The following is a 27992-nucleotide window of genomic DNA, read 5'->3' on the forward strand; positions in this document are numbered from 1 at the left end:
GAAATCCTGGGCTCAAGTGATCCTGCCACCTCAGCCTTCTGAGTAGGTGGGACTACAGGTGCATACCACTACACGCAGCTAATTTTTCTATTTTCTGTAGAAGTGGGGTCTGGCTTTGTTGGCCTGGCTGGTCTTAAACTCCTGGCCTTAAGCTATCCCCCTGCCTCAGCCTTCCAAAGTGTTGGGATTGCAGGTGTGAGCCACCATGTCTGGCTCAGAATCTGCACTTTAACAAGATTCCCAAGTGGTCTGTGTATCCATTAAAATTTGATAAACACTGCTATACTTTATAGTTCTTGAAGATCTGTCGATATGTGAGTAAACAAGCTTGTAATCTGGTGTGGCAGTTGAAAGGACATTAGAAATAGTAACTAGACATAGGGTGAAGAAAGTGGAGAATGTTTAAGACCACACACAAGTGACAGATGCAAGAATATAGGCATAGCAAGTCAAATGGAGAGGCAGTCTGGGGATATTTAGTAAATAGAAGATATAATAAATCACTTACTACTTTATAGTTTATAAATAGTTCAGTGGTTAAGGTCACAGAATGTGAAATTATATTTGGATTTGATTCCCAGCTCTTACATCTCGCTGTGACCTTGGGTAAAGTACTTTTCATCTTTATGTTTGAATTGACTGATCCAAAAAATGGGTATAATAGTATTTAGGCCATAAGGTAGTTGTGAAGTGAGATAATACTTGTGTCTGCTACTTAGTAGTTATGTAAATATTAGGTATGACTGTATTTCCTTCATTTTAAGTTGCCATTGATTGGGAGATGCTTGTTTGATTTTGCAACAAGTTTTTTTTTTGATAAGAACATTTCCTAATGAAATACTATGTATCAATTATGAGAAGAATCCTTAGAAATATTAATGTGAGAAAAGCTCATCTTATAATTGAGGAAAAACTGACAGTGTGTATGTGTCAGTCTGTTGTCTATATTAATATGAGGTACTTTTATTTATCCTGTTTGATGTTCCTAACAGCCTTTTGAGCAGGGTTACTATTCTGTCATTTGTACCTGGAGATTTTCATTTTAAGTAAGTTGTAAGTTGTGAAGTAAATTGTAAAGCTGGCACTCCTTTTGAGTGTTCATATTTCTGGTAGCTTTTAAAAATTTTGTTTTTTAGTCTTAATTTTTAGAAATTTGAAGTGTCCATCCACTATTTTTTTTCTTTTTTAAATAATAAATTTATCATACTTGGCATCTGTTGGGTTCTTTAAATCTTAAATCCCTGTCCATGGTCTCTGTTTCTTTAGTTATTTCCTTTTCTCCATTCTCTCCATTATCTCCTTTGAATTTCTGTTAATCATGGTGCTTCTGTATCATTTCTTCCTATCGCTTACATCTTTTACTTTTTCTCTTTGTGCTCTTGTTCTTTCAGGGAGACTGCCTCAGGCCAGCCTTCTAGCTCATTAATTGGCTACTCAGCTGTGCCTTTTCTAATCTTGAGCCATTCTCTTGAGTGGTCTTTTTGTTGTTAATTTTATTGATCTTTTTTGTTGTCAAGATAGCTAATTGGTTCTTCTAAAAACTCACCTATATTTATCTTACAACTACATGTGGGGTTTTTTTTTTTGAGGTAAAAGTCACATAACATAAAATTTCCCATTAAAGTGTACAGTTCAGTGGCTTCAGTAGCTTTTAGTATGTTCATAATGTTGTGCAAGTATCAACACTAATTTCAGAACATTTTCATTTCCCCAAAGTAAATCCTTTACCCATTAGCAGTCATTCCTCATTTTCCCTTCCCCCAGCCCTTGGAAACCACTGATCTGATTTCTGTCTCTAGATTTGCCTTTTCTGGACATATCATATCCATGGAATCATACGAGATGTGGCCTTTTGAGTTTGGCTTTTTTTATTTAGCATAATGTTTTCAGGGCTCATCCATATTGTAGCATGTATCAGTACTTCATTTCTTTTTATTACTAATTAATAATCCATTGTATTGATATACCGTATTTTGTTGATCTGTTCCTCAGTTGGTGGATATTTAGGTTGTTTCCATTTTGTGGCAATTCTGAATATCTGTAGGGGATACGTTCCAAGACTGCTAGTAGATGCCTTAGATAGTAGTGAACCCTATATATCCTATGTTTTTTCGATCTGATAACCAATATGGCTACTAAGTGACTGGCTGGTGGGTGGCATATACAGCATGTATACACTGGACAAAGGGATGGTTCATGTCCCAGGTGGGATGGAGTGGGACGGCAAGAGATTTCATCACGCTACTCAGAAGGATGTGGAATTTAAAACTTACGAATTGTTTATTTCTGGAATTTTCCACTTAATATTTTCAGACCATGGTTGGCTGCAGGTAATTGAAACCATGGAAAGTGAAACCATGGATAAGAGGGGGCTACTGTATTGCTGCTATTTTGTACAAGTTTTCCTTTGAATACCTGTTTTCAGTTCTCTTGGATCTATACCTGGGAGCAGAGTTGCAGGGTCATATGGTAAATCTAAGTTTGACTTTTTGAGGAACTGCCAAACTATTTTCCAGAGCAACTGCACCATTTTACATTTCTATCAGCAGTGTATGAAGGTTCCAATTTGTCCATTTCCTTGCTAACCCTTAAAATTGTCCATTAAAAAAAAATTACAACCACCCTAGTATGTATGAAGTGGTATCTCATTGTGGTTTTGGTTTTCCTGATGACTAATGATGTTGAGTATCTTTCATGTGCTTACTTGTCATTTGTGTATCTTCTTTGGAGAAATGTCTATTCAGCCTCTGGCCCTTTTAAAAATTGTGTTGTCTTTTTGTTGAATTGTAGGAGTTTTTTATATATTTTGGATGCTAAACCTTATCAAATATTTGATTTACAAATATTTTCCCCCATTCTCTAGGTTGTCTTTTTACTCTCTAGCATTCTTCGATGCAAAAGGTTTTTAATTTTGATGAAATACGATTTATTTTTCCCTTTGTTTGCATGTACTTTCGGTGTAATATTTAGGATTCCATTGCCAAAAATTCAAGGTCATGAAGACTTACCTTTGTTCTTCTGAGAGTTTTATAGTTTTAGCTCTTATGTTTAGGTGTTTGATTCATTTTGAATTAAATTTTGTATGTGGTATGAGGTAGGGTCCAGTTATTTTTGCATGTAGTTATTCAGTTTTTCCAGCATCATTTGTTGACGAGAATTGTCTTGGCGCTTGATTTATATGTCTAAATCTATGCCATTACCACATTGTTTTTACTACTGTAGTTTTGTAGTAAGATTTGAAACAGGGAAGTATAAGTCCTACAAATTTACTTTTTTTTTTTCCCAATATTGTTTTGTCTATTTGGGGTCCCTTGCAATTCCATATGAATTTTAGGATCAGCTTGTCCATTTCTGCACAAAGAGCAGTTAAAAGTTTAAGGATTGCATTGAATCTTGGCATATATTTGGAGAGTATTGCCAATCTTAACAATATATAATTTTCTAATCCATGAACTCAGGATGTCTTTCCATTTCCTTAGGTCTTTTGTTTGTTTCAACAATGTTTTACAGTTTTTAGCATACAAGTCTTGCACCTATTTGGTTAAATTTATTCCTAAGTATTTTATTCTTTTTGATACTATTGTAAATGGAATTTGTTTTCTAATTTCCTTTTTGGATTGTTCATTGCTAGAGTATAGAAATACAACTGATTTTTGTATGTGGATTTTGCATTCTGCAACTTTACCGAATTTGTTTATTATCTCTGGTAGTTATTTTGTGGATTCTTAGGATTCTCTATATGTAAGGCCATGTCATCTGCAAATAGAGATAGTTTTACTTTTTCCTTTTCATTGTGGATGCCTTTTATTTTTTTCTTGCCTAATTGCCCTGGCCAGTACAGCGTTGAATAGGAATGGTGAGAGTAGACACTCTTGTTCCTGATCTTAGGGGAAAAGCTTCTGGTGTTTCACTATTAAGTATGATGCTACCTGTGGGATTTTCACAGATGGCCTTTATCAGGTTGAGGATGTTCCCTTCTATTCCTGGTTTGTTGAGGTTTTTTTTTTTTTTTTTTAGTAATGAAAGAGTATAAGATTTTGTCAAAAATTTTTTTCTGCGTCTGTTAGGATGATCATATGGTTTTTCTTTTATTCTAATAATATATGTATCACATTAATTCATTTTCAGATGTGAACCATTCTTGCATTCCTGGATATTTTACTTGGTCATCATGTATGATCCTTTTAATGTGCTCCTAGATTTGGATTGGTAGTATGTTGTTGAAGATTTTGCATCTATATTCATAAGGGATATTGGTCTGTAGTTTTCTTCTAGTGTCTTTGTCTGGCTTTTAACTCACGTGTCCTTATAGTTGTGTCTTTTGTAAATAGCACATAGTAAGGTTTTTTTTTTTTTTTTTTACTGTAGTTTGGCAATCTTTGTCTCTACCTGGAGGGTTAAATCCAGGGTTAAAGTAGTCTTGATATATGAATGTAAGTAATCTCTTATTTATTCTTATTTTATTGAGAAATGTAATAGGTAACTCAGACTTAAATTTTACAAAACTTTTTTGTTAAGTACATTGTAAGTTGCATTTTTGTAACAAAAAAAATGTTGAATCAATTTATATTCTAACTAGTATTGTAGGAATATTCCTATCTCATTGAATTCTCACTTATATTGAGTATGATCATTTTAAAAATGCTTTATATTTTTTACACCAGAAATGATAATTTCATTGGTGTTTTTTGCTTTCTTTTAAAAGTCATTAAGATTGTTGGATGAAGAAGAAGCAACTGACAATGATTTAAGAGCAAAATTCAAGGAACGATGGCAAAGGACACCATCCAATGAACTCTATAAGCCTTTGAGAGCAGGTAAAAATGTGTATATATGACCTTCACTCAATTCCCAATTTGGATCTGCATTTTTGCTTGATTAAATTAGGCTCAGTTGTAAATTCATTTTTACTGAAACTGTGCTATTATGAAAACCCAGGTGTTTTTTTTTAGTCTAATATAAAGAGTAAAAAAAAGTAACAAAAGTAATTGACACTCATTGTAAGAAATTCATATTCTTAAGAAGAGTATGAAGTGAAAATTAAGATTGTCCTCTCTCATTTTCTATTCTAAGCCCTATGCATGTTTTAAAATACAAATGAGATCATATTGTATGTATGATTTTATAATTTCTTTTCACTTACCTGGATGGTAAAAAATGGCTTTAACAGTTACTTTGAAGCCAAATTTATGCTTTTAAAGACTTTGATAAGATTTTGTGCTTGTTAAGACAAATGCTGTCTTCATGGTGGCCGGAAACACATTTATCTCTATAAAAGGAATATATACTATTGAGATTTTTCTAAAAAATGTATCTACTGTTCTTTTAAGTCAGATTGATCTTTTGAGAGAGGAATACTTTTAAGATAAGTTGTACCAATTTTTGGAGTGAATGATTTCTTTTTATATTCATGAGTTGTAGGAAAAGATCAGACTAATGTCAGTTAGCTTTTATTTGGCAGATAGTAACCACCAAATACATTTTAAGGTATAGCTGTGCTTCTGATTTTATAAATGATTTTGTAATTTTTCCAAGAACAAAAATGCAAAGACTGACTGGGACGGAGTTTTTATTATCAAGTGAATTGGGGCTTGTAGAAGGGGAAGGTAAGTATTAAGTTGGGGACCAGAACTAGAAGTACAGCCAGCTGATAAACATTGCCATTAGAGTCACTTCTGTGCTCTGGAAACTTTTATTTTCCCCCAGAGGGAACCAACTTCAGAGGAGTTTTAGATAAAGCTGTGCAAGCAGATGGACAAGTGAAAGAACGTTACCAAACTCATCGTGACACCATTGCACTTCTGTGTAAGCCAGAGCCTGAGCTGAATGCCGCCATCCCTTCTGCTAACCCAGCAAAGACCATGCAGGGCAGTGAGGTGAGAAGGTGTATTTTGATGTGGGTGGTCATCTGTTTATGAAAACGATGTTCAGGCTATTACTTACAATGAACTGCTGATTTCTTCTTGGCATCTTTAAAAAATGCAGAAGTAAATTGGGGTTGTTATATTTAAAGTAGTATATATTCTGTGTAATAGGTAATCATACTAATATTACTATCCTGTAATTTCCATTTATGGAATGCCTTTTATGAGCTGGGTACTAAATTCTGGATACTTCATGTGTTCATATGTTCACAGTAATTCAGGTTTTATAAAAGGTAGAGTCTTGGAATCATAGTAACTTCCATTAAGTGAAAGGACTGGGTTTGGCCAGATACATGTATTCTTTGTTTCTTATCTCCTTCTATATTGCCTTTCACCATGTTCCACTGGGGCTATCTTTGAAGGGAAGATTGGCAAGATGTACATGTTAATAAATGGATAACATCATCATGGTATTTCTAATGATGACAGGATGGAGAAAAATATTAGGACATCTGATTTGTAAAGTCCTAAAAGAGGAGAAAGTGCAAGTATAATTTAATGGCCTATCACCGTGAGGTAGGTAAGGTAGTAGGATAAGATAGAGGTCCCAAAGTGCACAGGAAAATAAGCTGAAGGGCAAGAAATACTTCTTTGAAAAAGGTGAATTCAGTAAACATATGAATCATGCACAACCTTTACCCTCAATTTATGGTCCAGTTTAGAAGATTAGTCATGGATAAGGATAACTGGTAGAAGTTTAAAGGTGCCACAGGGAAAGTATGGAAAATACGCTGTGAGGATTTAGATGAAGTACTTACATTTCAATAATTTGGAGCTCTTCTTTTAGGAGGCTTCTTAAGAAATTGGCACATCATGGAGAACAGAGTGGCTAGGCAGAAAAAGTGAAAACATGTATATAGGATCTGAGAAGGGCTGAGTTGGTGTGTGCAGAGGGCCATCAGAAACCAGCCATAAATGCTGGGCAGCTCCCAAGAAGAGAAGACTGCATAGTTGAATGTGCACAGAACTTGAATCTAAAGGGGGACCCCAGTAGAACAAGGAATATCAATTAGATGCTTGGAGGACACGGGGGAGAAAAGGATGGTGGTCAGAAGATTAATTTTTGAAGAACAAGTAACTCAAAGAAGAGACTATAGACCCAGGGAACAGCAATAAATTCTGGTACTTTTTTTTTTTTTTTGAGATAGGGTCTTGCTCTCTTGCCCAGGCTAGAGTACAGTGGCACAATCATAGCTCATTGCAACTCCCAGTTTCAAGTGATCCTCCTGGCTCAGCCTCCCAAGCACCTGGGACTACATCTTTTTTATTTTAGAAAAAGATCTTTGTTTAGTATCCCCTCCTTGTTCTTTTTGGTGTCTTGTGCATGACTCAATTTATATGGCTTCTGTCCTTTGATTTGTCTGCCTTCAATAGAAAAGCAAAATGATTTATGCTAAGCAAAATCTGAATTAATATACATCAATTTGTTGATATTTTATTCAGTTGTAATAGATGCTTTTGTTAATCCTTAGTGGTATTACACAGGGGAAAAGAACTTTTATAGTCAATATGAAGTAATTTTACTGAAGCTAGATTTTCTTGACAGAGGTAACCAAAGAATTTTCAGTACTCTATCTATTCATTCATCATGTGCCTTTATCAAATAAGGCTAGCATCATATGTTTATCAAAGCTAATGGTTGTCATAATAGTCGATGACACATTTTAGCCAGAGTTCTTATGATAAAAACTCAGTCATTTGAATTGCTGATTATTTAAGTGATACAATGTACATGTTTTATTAAGAGATCCAAGCTTAATGGTAGGGCTGTTTTTTTCTTGTGTTGTTAAGAAGCCTGCTATCTAGTTATTTATCTTTAGTCTATTTGGGCATCTGGTTTTTAGATATGGAGATGCTCTGAAAAAATTTGCAGACTATTGGTAATTTGTATGTAAAGATCCTTATATTAAATACCACTGCTTGTGATTGCGTGCCTGTGATCCACTGGGGTCTGAAATCTAGTCTGTGGTTGGAGAAGAAAATCTTTATCTCCTTATTGCATAAAGAGAACTGTCCAAAACTGTGTGCCATCCCAGAGGAGGTGCTTTTTTCTGATTCATAAACTAATAGAGAATCTATAAACACAGCTTTTATTCTTGATTTTTTCATAACAAAGTTTATAGACAGGTGTTGAGAATGGCTAGAATCTGTTCATTCATTGTTCACCAAACATTTGTTGAAAGTCTATTATATGCCAGGAATTGTATTGAACACTGTGGTCCCTGACACAGAGAGGTGGAAAACCCCTCTAGATTAGCTTTGGTGTGGGGTAAATACATGAGATTCCTGCTTTCTGTTGCTGTAGAGTTATTCTCTTATTTACCTTTTCTGAAAATAAAATGACTAGATTTGGGCTAGGCATGGTGGCTCATGCCTGTAATCCTAGCACTCTGGGAGGCCGAAGTGGAGGATTGCTTGAGATCAGGAGTTCGAAACAAGCCTTAGCAAGAGCAAGACCCCATCTCTTCCAGAAATAGAAAAAATTAGCTAGGCGTGGTAGTGTGTGCCTGTAGTCCCAGCTACTCAGGAGGCTGAGGCAGGAGTGTGCTTGAGCCCAGGAGTCCGAGGTTGCAGTGAACTACCATGCTGCCACTGTACTCTAGCCTCGGCAACAGAGTGAGACCCTGTCTCAAAAAGAAAAGAATAGAAAAGAAAAAGAGACCAGATTTGAAAAGTCAAGTTGAAAATTTAATTGAGAGCATTTCTTATGTCTGTAATTGTTTTTGGTATTGTTATATGCTTCAGAGAGTTTTATAATCTACAAGTAGGGTTAGCAACCTGTGGCCTGTGAGCCAAATCCAGCTTACCTCTTGTTTTTGTATGGCTTGCAAGCTAACAATGGTTTTTACATTTTTTAAATGATTGGAAAAAAAAGTCAAAAGAATAATGTTTCATGACATGTGGACATCATATGAAATTCAGATTTCAGTGTCCATAAATAAATTTTTCTTGGAACATAACCACACTCATTCATTTACATACTGTCATTCAGACTACAAAGGCAGAGTAGTTGCAACAGAGACTGGTCTACTAAGCCAAAAATATTTTCTGTCTAGTCCTTTGCCAAAAAGTTTGCTAGTCCCTGATCTAAAAGATGAGGTATAGACAACCCAGGTAATCTCACATGGCTGCCATTCTGTTTGACCTCATCTCCCATTCTGCCTTTTGTTTGTTATGCTTCAGCCAGAGTGACCTTTGAACCTGCCAAGCTTGTTCCTGCCTCAGTACTTTTACATTTGATTTTCCTTCTGTTGGGAGCTTGCTTCCCTTTCCATGGCTGCTACTTCTTTTTCATTATTAGTCTCAGTTATCACCTCTTTCCCATCATTGTTATTGTTTTCTATATTACTCTTTTTTTGTGTTTTTCCTCCCTCTCTCTGATCCCCCAAGTGAAGGAAAAGACTGTTTTTGTTAATATTAGGTCATTAAATATGAAATGTCTGATTTCAAATCAAAAGTTTAGTGTATTATATCTCAAACAAGAAGCAGACCAATTAATCAAAATATGTGCCTAAACTATCAACACAGTTTTGCCACCTTAATGGTAGCTTATTTATGCCAGCAATGAAGAAGCCTGGAGAGCGAGTGGCGATGAAATCTCAAAAGGCATTTTCCACAGTTCGTTGAGAATTGAATATTTTTCCTTGCATGAAGTGGTCAAAAGGCTGGAGAAGTGGTAGTCAGTTGGTACAAGGTCTGGTGAATACGGTGGATGACAGAGAATTTCCAAGTCCAGCTTCTGCAGTTTGAGAAGTGTTGTATGTGCGACATGTGATGGAACATTGTCTTGCAAGAGGGTTGACCTGTCTCTATTGACCCATCTTGGCTGCTTAATCACAAGCATCCCCATCATTTCATCCAACTGGTTGCAGAAGACATCTGCTGTAATCAGCTGACCATGTTTCATGAAGCTGTAGTGGATAATAGCAGCTCTGGACCAGCAAACAAACACCATTAGCTTTTTTTGATGAATATATGGTTTTGGACTGTGTTTCAGCACTTCTTTATCCAACGTTTGTGCTGAACACTTGTGACCGTCAAAAAGAATTCATTTTTCATCAAATGTAATAATACAGTGTAGAAAGGGTTTGCCTTTATGTCGTGACAGCAAAGAAAGGCAAGCTTTGAGACGATTTCTCTTCTGACGCTCATTTAATTCTTGAGGTACCCATCTATCCAGCTTCATTATCTTACTGATTTGTTTCAAATGGTCCAATATTGTTGGAATAGTAATGTCAAATCTTGCTGCTAATACATGCGTAGGTTGGGATGGATTTGCTTCCACTACAGCTTTCAGCTCATCATTATCCACCCTGGTCTCAGGTCACCCTCGTGGCTTATTTTCAAGATTGAAATCACCAGAAGAGAACTTCTAGAACCATTGATGTACTATGTGTTCATTGGTCACATCCTTCCCAAACACTTCACTGATATTTTGAGCTGCCTATACAGCATTGATTCCATGTCAGAACTCATATTCAAAAATAACATGAATTTTTGACTTATCCATGGTTTCACAAAAATTGTTCTAAAAAAATTTGAAAGATAATCACAAGCCAAGAACTATGTGTGTGAAAGAATGAGGATGTACTTTCACAATAAAAATAAAACAAGAAGTGTTAAAGCGAAAATGTCAGAGGTATCAACTGTCAAACTTAGTACTTAAGGAAATCAGACATTTCATGCTTAATGACCTAATAGTTATCTAGAACAGTATCCAACACATAAGGATTCAAAAAGTATTTGTTGATTGAATGATAACTATTGGCAGCCTAACTTAATACAGGGAGGCAATTAATTGCAGTTGAATGCCAATTGGAGGTATTTATGAGACAGAAATAAATACCTCAGAATTCTAATTATTTATATACTTTGACTTGATAACATGTTCAGCCTAAAACTTGAGTTTATAAGAAAATTTAGGCAGTTTTCTTTTCTGGTTATCCTGGTGATTCATTTGTGGAAGCAGTTTAATTCATTTTCTACTTCATTTACTCTGTTAAAATGAGGCCAGTGTCAAACAATCTGAACTACACGGTTAATGTACTGTATATGACCATTTAAAAAAAAAAAAGAGGATGTTTGTAATACAAGGGATCTCTGTGTGGTAGTCCAAAAGTTCATTCATAAATTGGTTTTTGAAATGGCATTTTTTTCCTGAAGACTAAGAATCATAGCATTTTGGAATAGCCATAGGAGTTAGTAAATAACAGTTTAGTCCTTTTGTATCACTCTGGTTAGAAAGCTATTTACTATAAAAGTCAGGAGGTTAGGTTTTTTTGGTAACTAGAATTGGTATTGTAACTCGTGGTTCTTAAAATCCTTATGGTGTTTTGTCCCACATTTCTCTGCTGCCTGGTGTTTAGTTAGTTCTTCACTGAAGAGGAAGTTGTATCCACGTGAGCCGTGTCTGTCTTCTCATATCACTTATTACTTAACTTGGGGGTATTACCACCACAATTTTAGCCCATCATTTGATGAGAGAATTTAATTTCTATACTGTATAAGAGGTATTCAGTATGTTTCAAGATAATTAGTAGTACAATGTTGCAGACTCTCAGCTTTGTTTATTAGCTTATTTTTGTTAACCCTTCTGCATATTCCTATTTCTCCTCTAGCTTTCATTTTACTAGGTTAATTTTGTTTCTTTTTAGCTTTTATTAGACGTAACTTATAGAGAAATAACAAAAGACTTTTCTTGTTTTTCTAATAGCCAAACTTTCATGTAGGGTAAAGTCTTAAGTCCATTATCAGTTAAGCTATACCAGCAGGTAATACTGTCGTAGTGTTTTTTATTTATATATCCTATTGCATCCCCCCAATATAAAATATGTCACATAATTACAAAGGTCATTATAATTCAGCACAATAAAGGATACTTTAATCCTTAATCCATTTCTTACTGTTTTTCTATCCGTGTCTGAATGCTTAGATGCCTAGGCCTCATTAGTCTATAATGTACCCAAAGTATAGAGTTAGACCATAAAACCTAACTACTAGGTAATCATAGTGGCTAATATGATTGAACACTTACCCTTTGTTAGAAATTATGTTGAGTACTTTACATAGATTATCTCAGTCTTCACAACGGTCCTGAAATAGGCATTATTATTATTCCCATTTTGCAGATGAGAAAATTGAGTTTTCCAGGTAGTAAACTGCCCTCAATTACACAGTAACTAAGTCATTATACCCACTAAGGGAGTATAGTCAGAGTTGAAATATTTTTTCCTATGTAATTATGTTTCACTTTGATAGACAGTTATATAGTTCATTTGTTTCTATATTCAAGTTTTGATTTAATTTTGTTTTCTGAATGTGTGAAAAATGTGCATGATTTAGAAGGTGCATGCAGAGATATCTCATTCCTGTTCCTTCTACCTCCTTCCTGTATACTTCCTATGAGTAACCATATTCATTAGTTTCTGGTTTTGTCCTTACTGCTTTTCTTTTTGCAAAATAATACATATGCATAATATATACATATGTATGTGTATATCTGTATATTCTGATTTCCCTTCTCTTTTACTCAAAATGCAGTATACTATATATGCTTTTTGCACCTTTTTAAAAATTTAACAATACATCTTGGAAGTCACTTGGAAGCAGAATTTTTATCTGCATCGTCTAATATCAAGTTCCACTAGGTCCTTCAACAGACTTTGTCATAGCCATGCAGGTATGATTCTTTCTCCTCTTCCTTCCTTTTAGAGTCTCTGCAGTTTGATCCTTCTTGAACCTCTAGGAATTGTATTTCCTTTTCCTGTCCACACCCTCATTTTCTTTTCCTCTTTTTTAAAAATAAACTCTGAATGTTAAGATTAGGACACTTAGGAGATATGAATGGTAAACAGAGGCCAAAAAGAAAGTTCACCTGAATTTAGAAGAAACCTTAGAGTTTTCTGCACGTCTTTGGTCTTCACAAAGGATTGTTACTCTGGATGTTCCTGCCAAGGGGCTAACTAGGACTGTGGAAGGAAGAGTAGGACAGGAATTCTTAGAAACAGGCAGTTGGTGGGGCAGTCCACTGGAGTTGGATTTGGTGCTGGTAAAAAGAAAGACAGGGATGGAGATGGGGTTCATAGATGTTCCCCTCTTCCTTTGTCTTTTTTCCAGCTTTCCATGAGCGTCACTGGGGCAAGTAGAATAGGGGGTTGGTGTTGGTGTTCTTTTTGGTGGTCTTAGCACAGAGTGAAGAGATGTGAGTGAAAGGGGCAGCTTGAAAATGAAATCAGAGGATACTTTGAACACTCTTAATAAAAAGGGGTGTTTGTGAATCACATGGATGTAAGTCATAGACTGCCTGGATTGAATACAAGTGATAAAACTTTTCATGATATGAAGAGAGGTACAAGAATTACAAGAATCCTTTCCCCCTCTTCCTCTCCCAGCATATAAAACAAATGTAGTATATAGCTTTCTATCTGTATCTCTCACTGTATCTCTTTCTCCATCTAGGATGCTCTCACCATATCTATCTCTGTATATCTCTATCTCCTAATAGCTCCATGTAGGCAAAATAGGGTATCTACTTACTTGGAAAAATCATACCTTCCTCCACTTCACAGCCATGACAGGGAGGCAGTATAGTGTAGGGTGCTTAAGAGATTGGTTTGGGAGTTATTCAGACTTAGGTCTCAAATTTCACCTCTGCCACTTAGTACCTGTGTAACCATGTTACTTAATTTTTCTGAGACTCAATATCCTCATCTTTGCAATGGAGGTAATGAATATATACCCTATGGGGTATTGCAAACTATATTGGTGAAGTGTCTACCATAGTGCCTGATACGTAATGTAGTAAGTGTTCAGTAAATTGTAGGTGTTGCTGCTGTTATTAATGTTGCTATTGTTATAATCTAAGTCAATTCAAGATAGGACATCTATATCTAAGTAAACCTAAGGCACAATTTATATTAATACTTTTATCTCTGAGAAATCATCTCTCTCTGACTCTGAATAAACCTTTGTGTATTATTTCCTTCTTGACACTGGCTTCTGTTTTTTTTTTTTGCAATTAAACTAAACTTCTTTTTTATTGTTTAGGTTGTAAATGTCTTAAAATCATTATTGACAAATCTTGATGAAGTAAAAAAGGAAAGAGAAGGTCTGGAGAATGACCTGAAATCGGTGAATTTTGACATGACAAGCAAGTTTTTGACAGCTCTGGCTCAAGATGGTGTGATAAATGAAGAAGCTCTTTCTGTTACTGAACTAGATCGACTCTATGGAGGTCTTACAACCAAAGTCCAAGAATCTCTAAAGAAACAGGAGGGACTTCTTAAAAGTATTCAGGTGAAATTTATATATTTAACAAGATACATGTTTCAAAAATTACAGAAAGGTTATGCCTGGACTAAACCTATGTTCATTTAGGAAAATGACATTGGAGAATCTGTATAGTTAAGAGTGGGACATGATACATCTATATTTTGCAAAATTTAACTTGTAATTTTGGTTTTATTTAAATCTATGAAACAGTGCCACACTTGTGTGGCTAAAGTGTTGTATGTTACTTAGAAGTGCTTGATGCTTCAGATATTTTGGGTTTTTCCATGTTTTTAACAGCTTTGGTTTTTTTTGCCATAGAGGAGGCAATCAAAATTAGTTGGAATTATTGATACCTGTAATTATATGGCTAACATTACAGACTTTAGTCATTTTTTGAAAATAATGCAAAACTAAATAAGCTTAGATGTTTGAAGCTCGTCATATTTGTATTTATATATAGGTAGTTTGGACTAACAAAGACTTGACATTTTGTACTTTTAGTAATGTACAGAATTATATGTTGTATATTTCCATTCTTGACTATTACATCTATATATAATACAAGGTATTTTAAGAAGTAAAAGAATTTTCATCTTGATTATATTTCTTTCAAGTGTTATATATTAATAGAAAGCTGTAATCATTATTGGTTCTGTTTTGACATTCATTGGATTTGTGATATTTTTACTTAAGGACAGATTTAAAGCATTGTGCTACCTCAAAAAAATATTAGATATTTCTGGTAATTCTGCATATATTTTGATCATATATGATTTTCATAGTTGGAAAAGCTATCAGTAAAAATATTGTGAACTATGTTATTTTATAAATAAATGTAAATTCGTAAATCTTTATTTTAACAAGGTCTCACACCAGGAATTTTCGAAAATGAAACAATCTAACAATGAAGCTAACTTACGAGAAGAAGTTTTGAAGAATTTAGCTACTGCATATGACAACTTTGTTGAACTTGTAGCTAATTTGAAGGAGGGCACAAAGGTATGAAGTACATAAAAAAGAATAGCTAAAAAGTATAAAGGTGAAAGTATAGTTTGGGATATTAATTGATGTTTCCAGTTGGATAAAATTATTCTTTGCCTGGATTGTTAGCTTTAATGCCTTTTGCCTCTGTGAAGTTTGTCATGAAAGCAAGAAAACTTACTGAAGGTGGCAGCAGTTTATGGTATCTTTGAAGGGTGAATGGTATATTTCAGGCAGAAAAGGGGTATAAATATTACGGGTAGGAGAAATTAGCAGAGATGTCAGAAGCCAATGACACTTTTTTAAGGAATAGGAAGTTGACCAGTTTGAGTGAATTGTGAGGGGACAGGAGTAGTCACAGCTGATCTGTGATGTGAAAGGTCAGTGGTGGGCATGGCTTTTATATTCTGTGTGGTGGTTTGGTGATGGTAGACTCATGACCTGCCTGAGTATCAGAAGGCTTACCAAATATATGTTAAGTACTTTCTTACCTTGTCCTTTAAAAAGTTTAGGGAAATGCTTATATTTGTGTTTTACCAGTTACTTTGCTTTTCAGGAGGGAACAAGGACTTTTAAGTTTTTCAGATGCATAATTCCTTTTCCTATTTAATTTCATAATGATCACTGAATAAAGTGATCTTTATGTAAATACAGTAGGTATTATGTAAAACTCTTTGAAGAGAGGGTAAGAATATTGCAAAGCCATCCAAATAGAGAGGATAGTTATATGCTGTTTTAATTTTGTCTTAAATGATGCCTGCATTTTTGTAGTGAATGTGCAAATCTAACCACTTAAATACGTGTAATGTCATTTTATCATTTTTCTTTAGGAATTTGAGGTTGTATTTAATATTAAGTTGTTGGGCTTAATAAGTGGTATGACTATTTCATTCAGAGGATTTCAGTTCTTTAGCTTTGATTGTCATTGACAAATTAGCTTTAGATTGTATTACTTGCTGAATTAAAAATATTGTTCTTCTTATTATATTTATTCTTTGCTTATAGTTTTACAATGAGTTGACTGAAATCCTGGTCAGGTTCCAGAACAAATGCAGTGATATAGTATTTGCACGGAAGACAGAAAGAGACGAACTCTTAAAGTAAGTTTTTTTGTTTATCAAATTGTACTTAAAGTATTTTCTTTAAAAAAATCATGTGGAGACTTCTGGGGTAAACTTGGTAGTTTGAGACAGCAGGTATCTTTTTCTCCCAGGTATTTTACAAAGCAACAAGCAAATAGCTGCACAATCTAGGAACAAAAGGATGAAAAGGAACAGAAACTCTAGATGTAGAAAGTACAGTAAGGTCACAGAAATGATAACAAAACAGTTCAGGGTGGCAGATCTCAGGAAGTGCCAGTAAATGTAAGCAGTTTATCTTGAAGTGGCAGATAGATTTGTTACATAAAACTAGAAGCATAGAACATGGGGAAGACAGGATGAATAACTCAGAAAGTACAAGCAAAATCATTTTCTGAAGGAGCCTGTTGAGGAAGCAAAGCCAGTCATGTAGGACTCATTTTCTGTTGAGTAATCAATAGAGAGGTGACACAGCATTGATAACAGAGATACTATATTTATGAAGGTGAAAAAAATGAACAAAATTTAACAAAACTTTTAGGTGAAGAACATTCACCAAAATAACACAGAACAGATGAAAATTCTGAGCAAACATTTCACCGTGAATTAAAATACTCTTAGGAACACCTTGGGCAGAAATGCCAGGGAGAAATTCAAGGAAGATGGTAAGAAAACAAATAGTGATAAAATGTGAGCTGTCAAGCTAGGCATTGTGGCCCATGCCTGTAGTTCCAGCCACTCGGAAGGAGGCTAAGGCAGGAGGATCGCTTGAGCCCAGGAGTTTGAAGTTGCAGTGCGCTATTGGGGCCACTATACTCCAGCCTGGGTGACAGAATGAGACCTCGTCTCTTAAAAAAAAATGTGAATTTAGGAAAGGAGTAGAGAAGAACGAAGCCATTATAGATATAAGATGAAGTGGGACGGAGCACAAAGAGAGAATAGACATTGAAGAAAACATAGGAACACAGAGCAGAAATGAGGAAATCAGATGAAATGAAACCAAAGTAAAGAAAGAATTAACAAGGATTAGAAGATAGACACAGGCTGGGCGCGATGGCTCACAGCTGTAATCCTAGCACTCTGGGAAGCTGAGGTAGGTGGATCGTTTGAGCTCAGGAGTTCAAGACCAGCCTGAGCAAGAGCAAGACCCCGTCTCCACTAAAAATAGAAAGAAATTATATGGACAACTGAAAATATATATAGAAAAAATCAGCTGGGCGTGGTGGTGCATGCCTGTAGTCCCAGCTACTCAGGAAACTGAGGCAGTAGGATTGCTTGAACCCAGGAGTTTGAGGTTGCTGTGAGCTAGGCTGATGCCACGGCACTCTAACCTGGGCAACAGAGTGAGACTCTGTCTCAAAAAAAAAAAAAAAAAAAAAAAGACATAGAAGATCCAATATATGCAAAATTGAATTCCTCTCAAAGAAGAAAAACCAACACAGTGAACAGAATAGATATTTGATAGTATTACTCGAGAACATTTTCCTAAAATAAGAGAAGATTTGTTGAAAGAGTATATCATATGGTGGGGAAAAATGATCAAGAACTGTCAGCATCATGGCATATAAATTATTGGCCTTAAAAGATAATGGCAGAATCCTTTAAGCAGTCAGGCAAAAAGATCAAGTCCGTTTATGAAACGTTGAAAGAATTTAGGCTAGCAGCACTGCATGCTAGAAGAGAGTGGAGTGATTGCTGTAAGAACTCAAGGAAAGTAAATATGAGCCAAAGATTTTATATCTAAACTATCTTTCAGGTATATAAAAAGCCCTATGTTCATTAGTAATAAATATAAAGAGCTCAAAGAATATTATACTCATGATTCTTTCAGCCAAGTAGACCATTTTCAGCTCTCTGTTCTTATTTAAACAGTTTTTCATAGAAGAGGGAGATGTTATCAAAGAGTTACCTTCTTGCGCCCTTAAGAAAGAGTAGGTTAGTTGTTTTTGGAGTATTTCTACTAAACCTATATAAAGCAAATAATTAGACTGTTTTTAAAATTGTTCTAGAGCTTTAACAACAATAAAAAAAAAGATGAACACCCTCCAAATCAGTATTAATAAGAAAATTTGACAAACACTAAGACAAAATAGTCTTCAGACTGATTTCAGTTATGAATATGGATGTGAAAGTCCTAAATAAAGTACTTGCCAATTATATTCACCAGTAATTCATTCCTCATTCGTCATTCATCATCATTAGTCATTCATTACTGTTGATTGTTTCATTCACTAGTAGCGAAAGAATCATTCACCATGATTCTTTCTTAAAAAAGAATCATGACCAAGAGGAGGGGGGGCAGTTATTGGTTTAGTATTTTTACATCTAAGGAGAAAAAGATCACAGGTTTGTCTTCATATATGAGGCAAAATCATTTGAGAAAATGTTGTTATATAATTGTTCTGATACTCAATAAAATAGGACTAGACAGATGCTTCCTTAACCTGAAAGATACATAAATATTTCTGCCCCAAACTTAGCATTTTGGGTATGGAGAAACACTATCAACAGACCCCTTCGAGTCAAGAACAGACAACAAATGCCACTGTCAATACTATTATTTAACATTATACTGGCAATACTAACCAGGACAATTAGACAACAGAAAGAAATTAGAAATAAAAAATTCAGAAAGGAGGAGGTAAAACTATCACTATTTAGGCAGGCTTTAGGATTGTATAACTACTTGAAAACTACCCAAAACTCTGCAAATAATGAAATAATCATTAGTGAAGTTAGTAATAAAAATAATTTGTGGAAATCAGTAGCTTTTATGTAAATAAATCTATGGAAGATACAGAGGAAAAGATCTGCCTACAATAGCAACAAAAAAGATAAAATATATATAAGAATAAGTTTGTCATATATGAGACCTACATGAAGAAAACTTTAAAATACTGTTTCAAGGATACAAAAGAAGACTTGAGCAAGTTGAAAGATGTATGTTTTTGGATATGATGACTCAACTTCATAAAGATGTCAATTTTAAATAAACTTATGCATCAGCTGGGCACAGTGACATGCACCTGTAGTCCCAGCTGCTCAGGAGGCCGAGGCCACTGCACTTCAGTCTGGGCAGCAGAGTGAGACCTCTCTCTCTCTCTCTCTCTCTCTCTCAACACACACATATACACACTGATTTATGTATGCTTCTGATTTAAAAAAATAAACATATTTTCATTTGGAGTTAGACAATTTGATCCTGAAGTTAAAGTAGAAAAAGAAACAAGGTTAACTATGAAAACTGAGTAAAAAGAACAGTGAGGGGATACTAATTCTGCCAGATATTAAGAAATATAATGCTGTCTCTAATTAAAACCATGGCACTGGAACATGCTTAGACAGACCAAAGACAGAATAGAAAATATGAATAGAAATAGATTCAAATACATATGTGAATTTAGTGTAGATCTTAAAACCAATCAGAAGCAGCTGGGGACAACTGCCTAGTCATTTAGAAAACAAAAGTTAGTTTTGTACCAGAATAAATTCCAGATGGATCAAACTTGACATGTGTAAATGAAATGTAAAGTTTAAAAGAGAGACTGTGGAGAATTCCTTAATAAAGCTGGGTTGGAAGGAATCTAACTCTGACTTAAAATCCAGAAGCCATTAACAAAACAATGAATAAGTTCATTATAAAAACATGATAAGCGGAGTTAAGATATGACACACTGGGCAGTTAATATTTGAAACTTACTCACCGTCCAAAGGCTAATTTACCTGATTTGTAAAAGAACTCTTGGGAATTACTGGGAAAAAAAAACCCAGTAGAAAACTGGGGAAAGGATGTTAACAGAAATTTTGCAGACAAGGAAATACAAGTGGCTTGTAAACATGGAAAAACACCCTCATTCAATATAAAATACAAATTAAAAGTACTCTGAAATAACATTTTTCAGTTTGGCAAGAATCTGAAAGTTTGTTAACATTCTTTGTTGGTACATGTGGGGGAAATAGATCTCACTGCAGTGAGAGTATGGAATGGTGTAATCCTTGCGAAGGGCAGTTTAGCTGTAAAGGGGAGGATTACAAATTCAAACATTCTTTAATGGTTTTGGGAATCTATTCTGAGGATATATTAGCATGTGCTAGACATGTATTTATGAGGTTATTAATTTCTGCTTTGCTTATAGCAGTAAAAGAATAGAAACAAATGAAGGGCCCAGGGCTGGTGAAATAAATAAAGCTATGTCTGTATGGTGAAATACTATGCAGTGATATGTGCAATTAAAAATGTGCAACTTCTCGACCTGGGGAACAGACACGCCTGGAGCTCTGACTTGGGGGGAAAGGCAGTACAGGAGCAACGTATGTAACCTGCAATTCTGTATCCCCCATAACAAGATGAAATAAAAAAAAAATGTGCAATTTCTAATAGCCATAGTAAAAAAAAAAATTAAAATAAGCAGGTGAAATTAATTTCAATAATACATTTAACTTAGTACACCCAAAGTACTATCATTTTAAACGTAATGTAAAAATTATGAATGAGCTATTTTACTTTTTTTTTCCACACTATTAGAAATCTATGTATTTTGTACTTAACACATCTCAATTCAAATTAGCCACATTTCAGGTGTATTTAAATGTATCAGGTTTATTAGCCACATATGACTAGTGGTTACTGTATTAGATAGTACATGCTTTTGGTGAGCATATGTATGCAGTGCTCTTGGATATATATCTAAGAGTAGATTCGCTGAGTCATAGGGTATGTATATGTTCAGCTTTAGTTGCCAAATAGTTTGCCAAAGTGGTTGTATTAATTGTTTTTTAATTAATTGTAGGTTGTATTTCTCCTAGCAATATATGAGAGTACTAGTTGCTCCACATTTTTGCCCTTTGCTGTTCTGGTGGGTGTATAGTGTTACCTCATTGTGGTTTTAATTTTCATTTCCCTTGTGACTAATATGCCCTTTTATATACTTATTAACTAGAGGCTTTGATTCTTAATATCTGTTTTCATTGAAATCTTTTATCAAAAATATAAGTAGAAAAAGAATGAATGTTTTATTCTGAGCTTTACTTTCTTTTTAATAATGGTTTAAATACTAATGTCAGCAATAATGGTTGTTGGGCATAGAAATACTGGTGGCATTTTATTTCATATATTTGTGCTTTTTTACATTATTGGTCTTATTTAATAGCTTTGATTTATTAGTAAGTGACTAGGAAATTCTTATTTGCCCTATAAATGTGTTATTTACTGCAACCATCAGTAGGTATTATGCCAAGGCATTATAATATACATATATTTTTTAGATATTTCAAAATCTTGTCTTTTAGAATTTGATTAAAAACATCTAGTTTAGCTGGGAGTGGTGGCTTATGCCTGTAATCCCAGCAATTTGGGAGGCTGAGGTGGGAGGATCACTTGAGCCCAGGGATTTGAGACCAGCCTGGGCAACATAGCTAGACCCTGCCTCTAAAAAGGTAGAAAACATTAGCTGGGTGCTGTGGTGCATGCCTGTAGTCCCAACTACAAGGGACACAGGCAGGAGGATGGCTCGAGCCAAGGAGTTCCAGACCAATATAACAAGACCTCATCTCAAAAAAAGAAAAAAACCATCTGGTTTATCTTGTAAGCAGTTATTTACTTACATTAAGAAGGAGTTTTAATTTTTGGGTTGAATATATATTAGTTTTCTTTGGAGTGACTAATTTATCTTCCGACTGGGGCCCTTTTTGACAGTGAAAGTGGGGTGTGGCAGTTGTCAGGGGCAACAGGTACTGTCTTAGACATTTTGGGACACATCATATTTACTTCTCTGTATATTAATCAGTGCAGTGAGAAGTTGGTTGATACCATGTATTTCTAGAGTGCATTTTACCTGAGATGGTATTATTATTATTATTATTTTTGAGACAGGATCTTGCTTTGTTGCCTGGTTTAGAGTGTAATAGTGTCATCATAGCTCACTGCAACCTCAAACTCTTGGCCTCACGCAATCCGCATGGCTCAGTCTCCTGAGTAGCAGGAACTACAGGCATGTGGCGCTACATCTGGCTACTTTTTTTATTTTTTGTAGAGGTGGGGTCTTGCTGTGTTGCTTAGGCTGGTCTTGAACTTCTGGCCTCAGCAGTCCTTCTGCTTTGGCCTCTCAAAGTGCTAGGATTATAGGCATGGGCCACTGTGCCTAACTTTAGGTACTACTTAGTGAGATTTTGGGATAGATTCCAATTTACTGTTAGAGGAGACTTTCTAATTTTTAATACTAAATTGTAATGATGTTTTCAACAATATATATTCCATGAGTTACCTTAGTGAATATATTATGAATTACCTTTTAACATAAAATATCTCAGTGCTACATTTCTTTGAATATCTGGAGAAATTTTTTATCTAGAAATTTGCATTATGGTTTGCGTAATAGATTAGCTTTCTCTTCTGTTTTATTTTCTGTAAACCCTGATACCATACTGTGATTAAAATATTAGCTGGATGACTATGAATGGTTGTTGTTTTCTGATAACTTTGAGATAGGTTATGTTAGCAGTTTTCATCTAGGGACTACCTTTTATTACAGAGTGGGCAGTCTTAGGATTACTTGCCCCTTTTGATATGTTCCTTACTCTAGCTGTAACTAAGATCTTCAAAAATGTTTACCTTTTTCTTAGTCTTCAGATATAGAATAAGGTATAACTTCACTTTCTTAAACAGTAGGAAGAAAGAAGATTTACGTTCTAGTCAAGAATAGAAATGTAGTGTATTTTAATTTATTTTGTCCGGTCTTATTCTTTTTTTAAAAAGTATTACATAGTGCTGTAGTAAACATGTTATACCTCTTCAATATACTGATTTCTTTTCTTTTGGATACATAACCAGCGGTGCTGAGTCATATGGCAGACCTATTTTTAGTTTTTGGAGAGACCTTTCTACTGTTTTCCATAGTGACTGTACTAATTTGAAGTGTATTATATTTTAAAATGCCATCATTATTTGTGGTCCATTTTCCATGTTTCATGTGTGAAAAAAAGAAAAATAAAAAAGATCTGATATTTTATGTGCATTATGTTTTCTTATTGTGCTAATTTTTAACACTCTGTCTTTAATAAGGGACTTGCAACAGAGCATTGCCAGGGAACCTAGTGCTCCTTCAATTCCTACACCTGCCTATCAGTCCTCTCCAGCAGGAGGACATGCACCAACTCCTCCAACTCCAGCTCCAAGAACCATGCCGGTTAGTACACAAATTTTTTAAATGGAGGTTTTACATTAGTGACAGCTTGCCTGCTGTAAAGGATAAAACATACTTTACATTGGAAGGTGATCAACTTTCTGATGTTTTGCAATATGTAGAACACAGTGTCGCTTATGAAATCTTGACAAAATAATGTTTAACCTGAATCTAATCAAGTCTTTAGAATTAACTTTGCATTTATAGCAAATACAGTGATAAAATCAAATTAAACTGTTCCATTAGGAAACAGTTGGACAAATCTAGAACATGGAACATTATGTGAGACACCTGGATTGGTCTTTTCTAAAACTGAATGTCATGTATCTGAAAAAAAAAACGAGGGTATAATCTAGATTAAAATAAATGAAAAATTTATTATAATCAAATGCAGTATATGAACCTTGATTTTGGTTTATAAAATAGCTATAAGAGCTTTTCTGTGACAAATAGGGAAACTTGAATCTGGAGTGGATATTCACTGATATTGAGGAATAGGCATTAATTTTCAAGGGTTAAAATGGTATTGTGATTAAGGAGAATATCCTTATTAGGACTCGAGTGCTGAAGTCTTCATGGTTGGTGTCACGAAGTTTGCAGCTTACTTTCAAAGGGTTCTGCAAATACGTAGATAGATAAATATATGGATATAAATATAGATAAGACAGACATGACAAAATATTAATACTTACTGAATTTCATTGGTAGATATGTGATTGTTTTATATACTATTAAAGTTATCTGGCGTTTGAAAATTTTCATGTAGTTTGGGGACTGGGAGTAGATTACAATAATAAACCGTATGTGTGCTCCTTCAATCCACCTCCAATATCTGGCCATTGGTGGAAGTAGTAAATGATTAAATAGGCATCAGGAAAAGAGCAGTGGCTGTGGTGTTTCTACAAATTGGAGAATTATTCCTCAACTATGATACATTTCTAGAGTAATAAGCCAACATTTAAGAATGGAAATTAGAAATACATTTGGTTGGATTCTAGAGCTTTTCATATAGCATACCATCACTTCAATCAATAGCAATTGAGAGAAAAAGAAAACATCTTTATTGTAATTAATGCTGACTTTTCCTTATAGCCTACTAAGCCTCAGCCCCCAGCCCGGCCTCCACCTCCTGTGCTTCCAGCAAATCGAGCTCCTTCTGCTACTGCTCCAGCTGCAGTGGGGGCTGGGACCACGGCACCAGCTCCATCACAAACCCCTGGCTCAGCTCCGCCTCCACAGGCCCAGGGACCACCCTATCCCACCTATCCAGGATATCCCGGGTAAGGCCGCAACATTGTGTATTCTAAGGAGTTGGCTAATGTGTTTCTAGCTCTGGCTAACCTTTTGAAAACAAGGTCACCCCTTCTATAAATGTAGGTGTCATGAATGCATAAACTACATTGTCAGCTTATCCAGAAATAAAAATAATGTTATGCTCACTTATATGCGTAGTTGAAATTTACATTTTTATATTTTGCATATTGGGCTTATATTAAACACATTTCTTCTGTGTGGAATCCAGTATGAATTTCCTTGGTTTTCTTATTTTAGGTGATAAACAGATAGATGTTTTTTCTGAGGTTAGCATAGCAAGACTGATAAGGCCTGTTTATATCCGTGTACTTTGAAATTTTGGCATTTAATAAACTGTTGGACAGAAATTTATCTAATTATGGAATGTACTGTCTTAAAGATTAGCCACCTTTGTGGTAATTTCATAATCATAAAAATCCAGACATTTGACTGCCTTTTAAGATGTGCTCTAAATTTTGCTTAACTACATTTTGTCTTCTAAATATTAGAACTTCATAAACAGCAAATTTATGTTCATTACAGTGAATATTGAGTCTTGTGGAAGAGGAATGTCTTTAGAGTACTAGTTTTGCCACATTAAAATGAAGGGTCTCCATTTTTATTCTTTCTTTAAGTGTTGAATATTTAATCTCACTTCCTTCAACAATATTATTTTCTAGATAGTATTAAAGACTTGAGATTCTTTTATCTTAATTAATAATAGGATAGAAATGCTTTTCTGTAACAAGTACCTTGAAACAGTTTTTTCCCCCTCTCCACTGTTCTTTAATAGACTGAAAAATAGAGAAAAATGGCTTTTGTGAAAAAACTTAGTTTTGGAATAATCATTGTATGTTTAATTTTCTAGTATTTTATTTACCAATCCAGTTTTTTTGTTTTCTTCTCCCTATCAGGTATTGCCAAATGCCCATGCCCATGGGCTATAATCCTTACGCCTACGGCCAGTATAATATGCCATATCCACCAGTGTATCACCAGAGCCCCGGACAGGCTCCGTACCCAGCACCCCAGCAGCCTTCATATCCCTTCCCTCAGCCCCCACAGCAGTCTTACTATCCACAGCAGTAATGTGTCTGCTCAGGAGCTCAGCTGGTTCAGCTCAGAGGGGAAGAAATACCAAGCCTGCAATAAGTGTACTAAACTCTACGCTCTGGTTAATATAATGTACTCTACTGTACTGAATGCAGTGTATCATTTCTGCGGCTAAAAGCAAAAAGCTGTGCCGCAGTTTCACATTTGATTATACATGTGAGGTTTGCTGCTGTTGCAGTGGGGTATAATAGGGTTTGAAACAAATTACATTACAGTTCATAAAAAGTGAAAATGAGAAATTAAACCTGCAGTGAAACATTTGAAATTTATACTTTCTACATGAGACATGGTTGGGACATCAGATACTTACAAAGATGGCTTTAAGTATGATTATTCAAGAAAACTAAGTTTTCTTTCTCTTTTGGTTTATTGATTTAATTTCTATTATGCTATTTTGCATAATCAAAGCATTGTAAATCTTATAATTTAAAAATAAATTACTTAAGAACAGTTGTCATTGTTATGTTTTGTCATTGATTCTCATTACTGTCTAATTTCTTTCTGGTATTAGTCTCTCATTTTGTATGTATATAAGTTAGATACTGTGTTTAAGTGCATGAATAGTGCAAATTAATAGTCAGGTTCAAGGACATTTTATAGGGAAACCAAAAGAATAGTACCATAATTTATCTTTCATATGCTGATTAGTAAATTAATTTTTGACATTTTAAAAAGTCATATAATGTGGAAGAAACACACACTTGCTACCAAAGATTCTTCAAATAAATATACAAGTAAATTTGTATATTTAATGTTTTATTGTTAGCTTCTCCAAAAAAACTGATGCAAATTCTGGTAATAATTCTTTCATTATTTTTTTCCCATAATTTGATTAAAATAAATACATATTGACAGCACTGACTAATGTAATGGAATTGTTTGGAGAAAATTTATTACACCCTTCTATTCCTTTTTTCCACCTTACTGTCTTTAACTTAGTAACTTTTAATCATGGTGTGTATGAATATAAGCCCTTTTTTTTGGCTCCTAAAAGATTGGACTATTTTATAATTCAGGGAACACACGAAACAATTGTTGGAAACATATGCCAATTCTGGAATAGACTGTTTATTTAATATTAATCTCTGCTATTAGGATATCTAATCACTGTATAAGCCTCAGTAAAAATAGTAAACACATGCACCATGGAGTGAGAAAATGAGAAAGGAATGAGTTGTCTTACATCACGGTGGGGTATGTTCTGTGTGAAGTTCATTTCTGAACACATTAGGTGTATAAGCAGATTGCCAATGAATCTATTTATGTTTATTTTCTGAGTCTTACTGCTGACCTTTTCTTGCATTATTGTTTTATTTAAATGATACTGTCACTTGGTCCACTGTTGTTTTCATGGATAGTTTGGATTTATATTTTAAATGTTAGACTGAAGGTATGATTGTAAAAGGAAGTGAATTGGTTTAAAAAATATGTATATTCAAAAAAAATCTTTGTTGTATGTAGAAAACATGAAGGCATGTTAACTCAATATAAATGACCTTTGATTACCTTGGAATATTGAAATCGGTTTAAAGTCCAATAGTTGAGCCTTGGCAAAAATAGTTTCTCACTTATCATTGCTAAATTTTAATACTTTGGATTCATCGAAGTGTGACACAGGCATGTTTGACTCTTCTGTAAATGGCATTTAAGTTCTCCATTCTTATTCTTTGAGGTATCTTAATACTAACTAACATAAGACACTCAGTGAGAGTTAGGGGTATTCCACATTGCTAGTTTATAATTCTTAATGCAGAAAACAAAATAAAACAAAACTGGCCTGAATATTCTCTTGGGGAAAGAGGGCACTAAAGGAAAAGGGTAAGTGCATCAGAGGGCCAAAAGAGAAGTATAAGGCCATTTAGCCCATTCCTCTGCTAAGTTGGGCCTGTTCCCAGAGAGCCCCAGGAAGATCACCCAGAAACTCAAGGAAGGGGGCCCCACAGGCCCTCGAGGCACAGCACACCTGTTGTTGTTGTGCTCAACTCTGTTAGCAAAACCTTTTAAATGTAGCAACCCTGACCCATTCCCTCTTGTCAGTTCACTCATTTTTTCCCATGTCTAGGTACAAATGACGAAGTTTCTGCAGCCCTTTATTGCTGGGTTTGTCTTCATAGGCCTGTACAATTTCATTAAGGTGACTCATGGAAAGA

General features: G+C 34.8%; 1 protein-coding gene across 2 annotated transcripts in view; it reads left to right on the forward strand.

The window, feature by feature from the left end:
• PDCD6IP (programmed cell death 6 interacting protein) overlaps window positions 1-26235 on the forward strand; it is a 69373-nt gene extending 43138 nt beyond the window's left edge. For both annotated transcript variants that reach the window (XM_069473382.1, XM_069473381.1), the window contains exons 11-18: window positions 4706-4817; window positions 5707-5876; window positions 13971-14219; window positions 15060-15194; window positions 16182-16276; window positions 23316-23439; window positions 24529-24716; window positions 25644-26235. In XM_069473382.1, coding sequence (XP_069329483.1) covers window positions 4706-4817; window positions 5707-5876; window positions 13971-14219; window positions 15060-15194; window positions 16182-16276; window positions 23316-23439; window positions 24529-24716; window positions 25644-25818 — 1248 coding nt within the window. In that variant the 3' untranslated portion in view covers window positions 25819-26235. The remainder of the gene's footprint in view (window positions 1-4705; window positions 4818-5706; window positions 5877-13970; window positions 14220-15059; window positions 15195-16181; window positions 16277-23315; window positions 23440-24528; window positions 24717-25643) is intronic.
• The last annotated feature ends 1757 nt before the right edge of the window (window positions 26236-27992 follow it).

This window comes from Eulemur rufifrons, chromosome 7, assembly GCF_041146395.1.
Source record: "Eulemur rufifrons isolate Redbay chromosome 7, OSU_ERuf_1, whole genome shotgun sequence".
Classification (NCBI taxonomy): domain Eukaryota; kingdom Metazoa; phylum Chordata; class Mammalia; order Primates; family Lemuridae; genus Eulemur; species Eulemur rufifrons.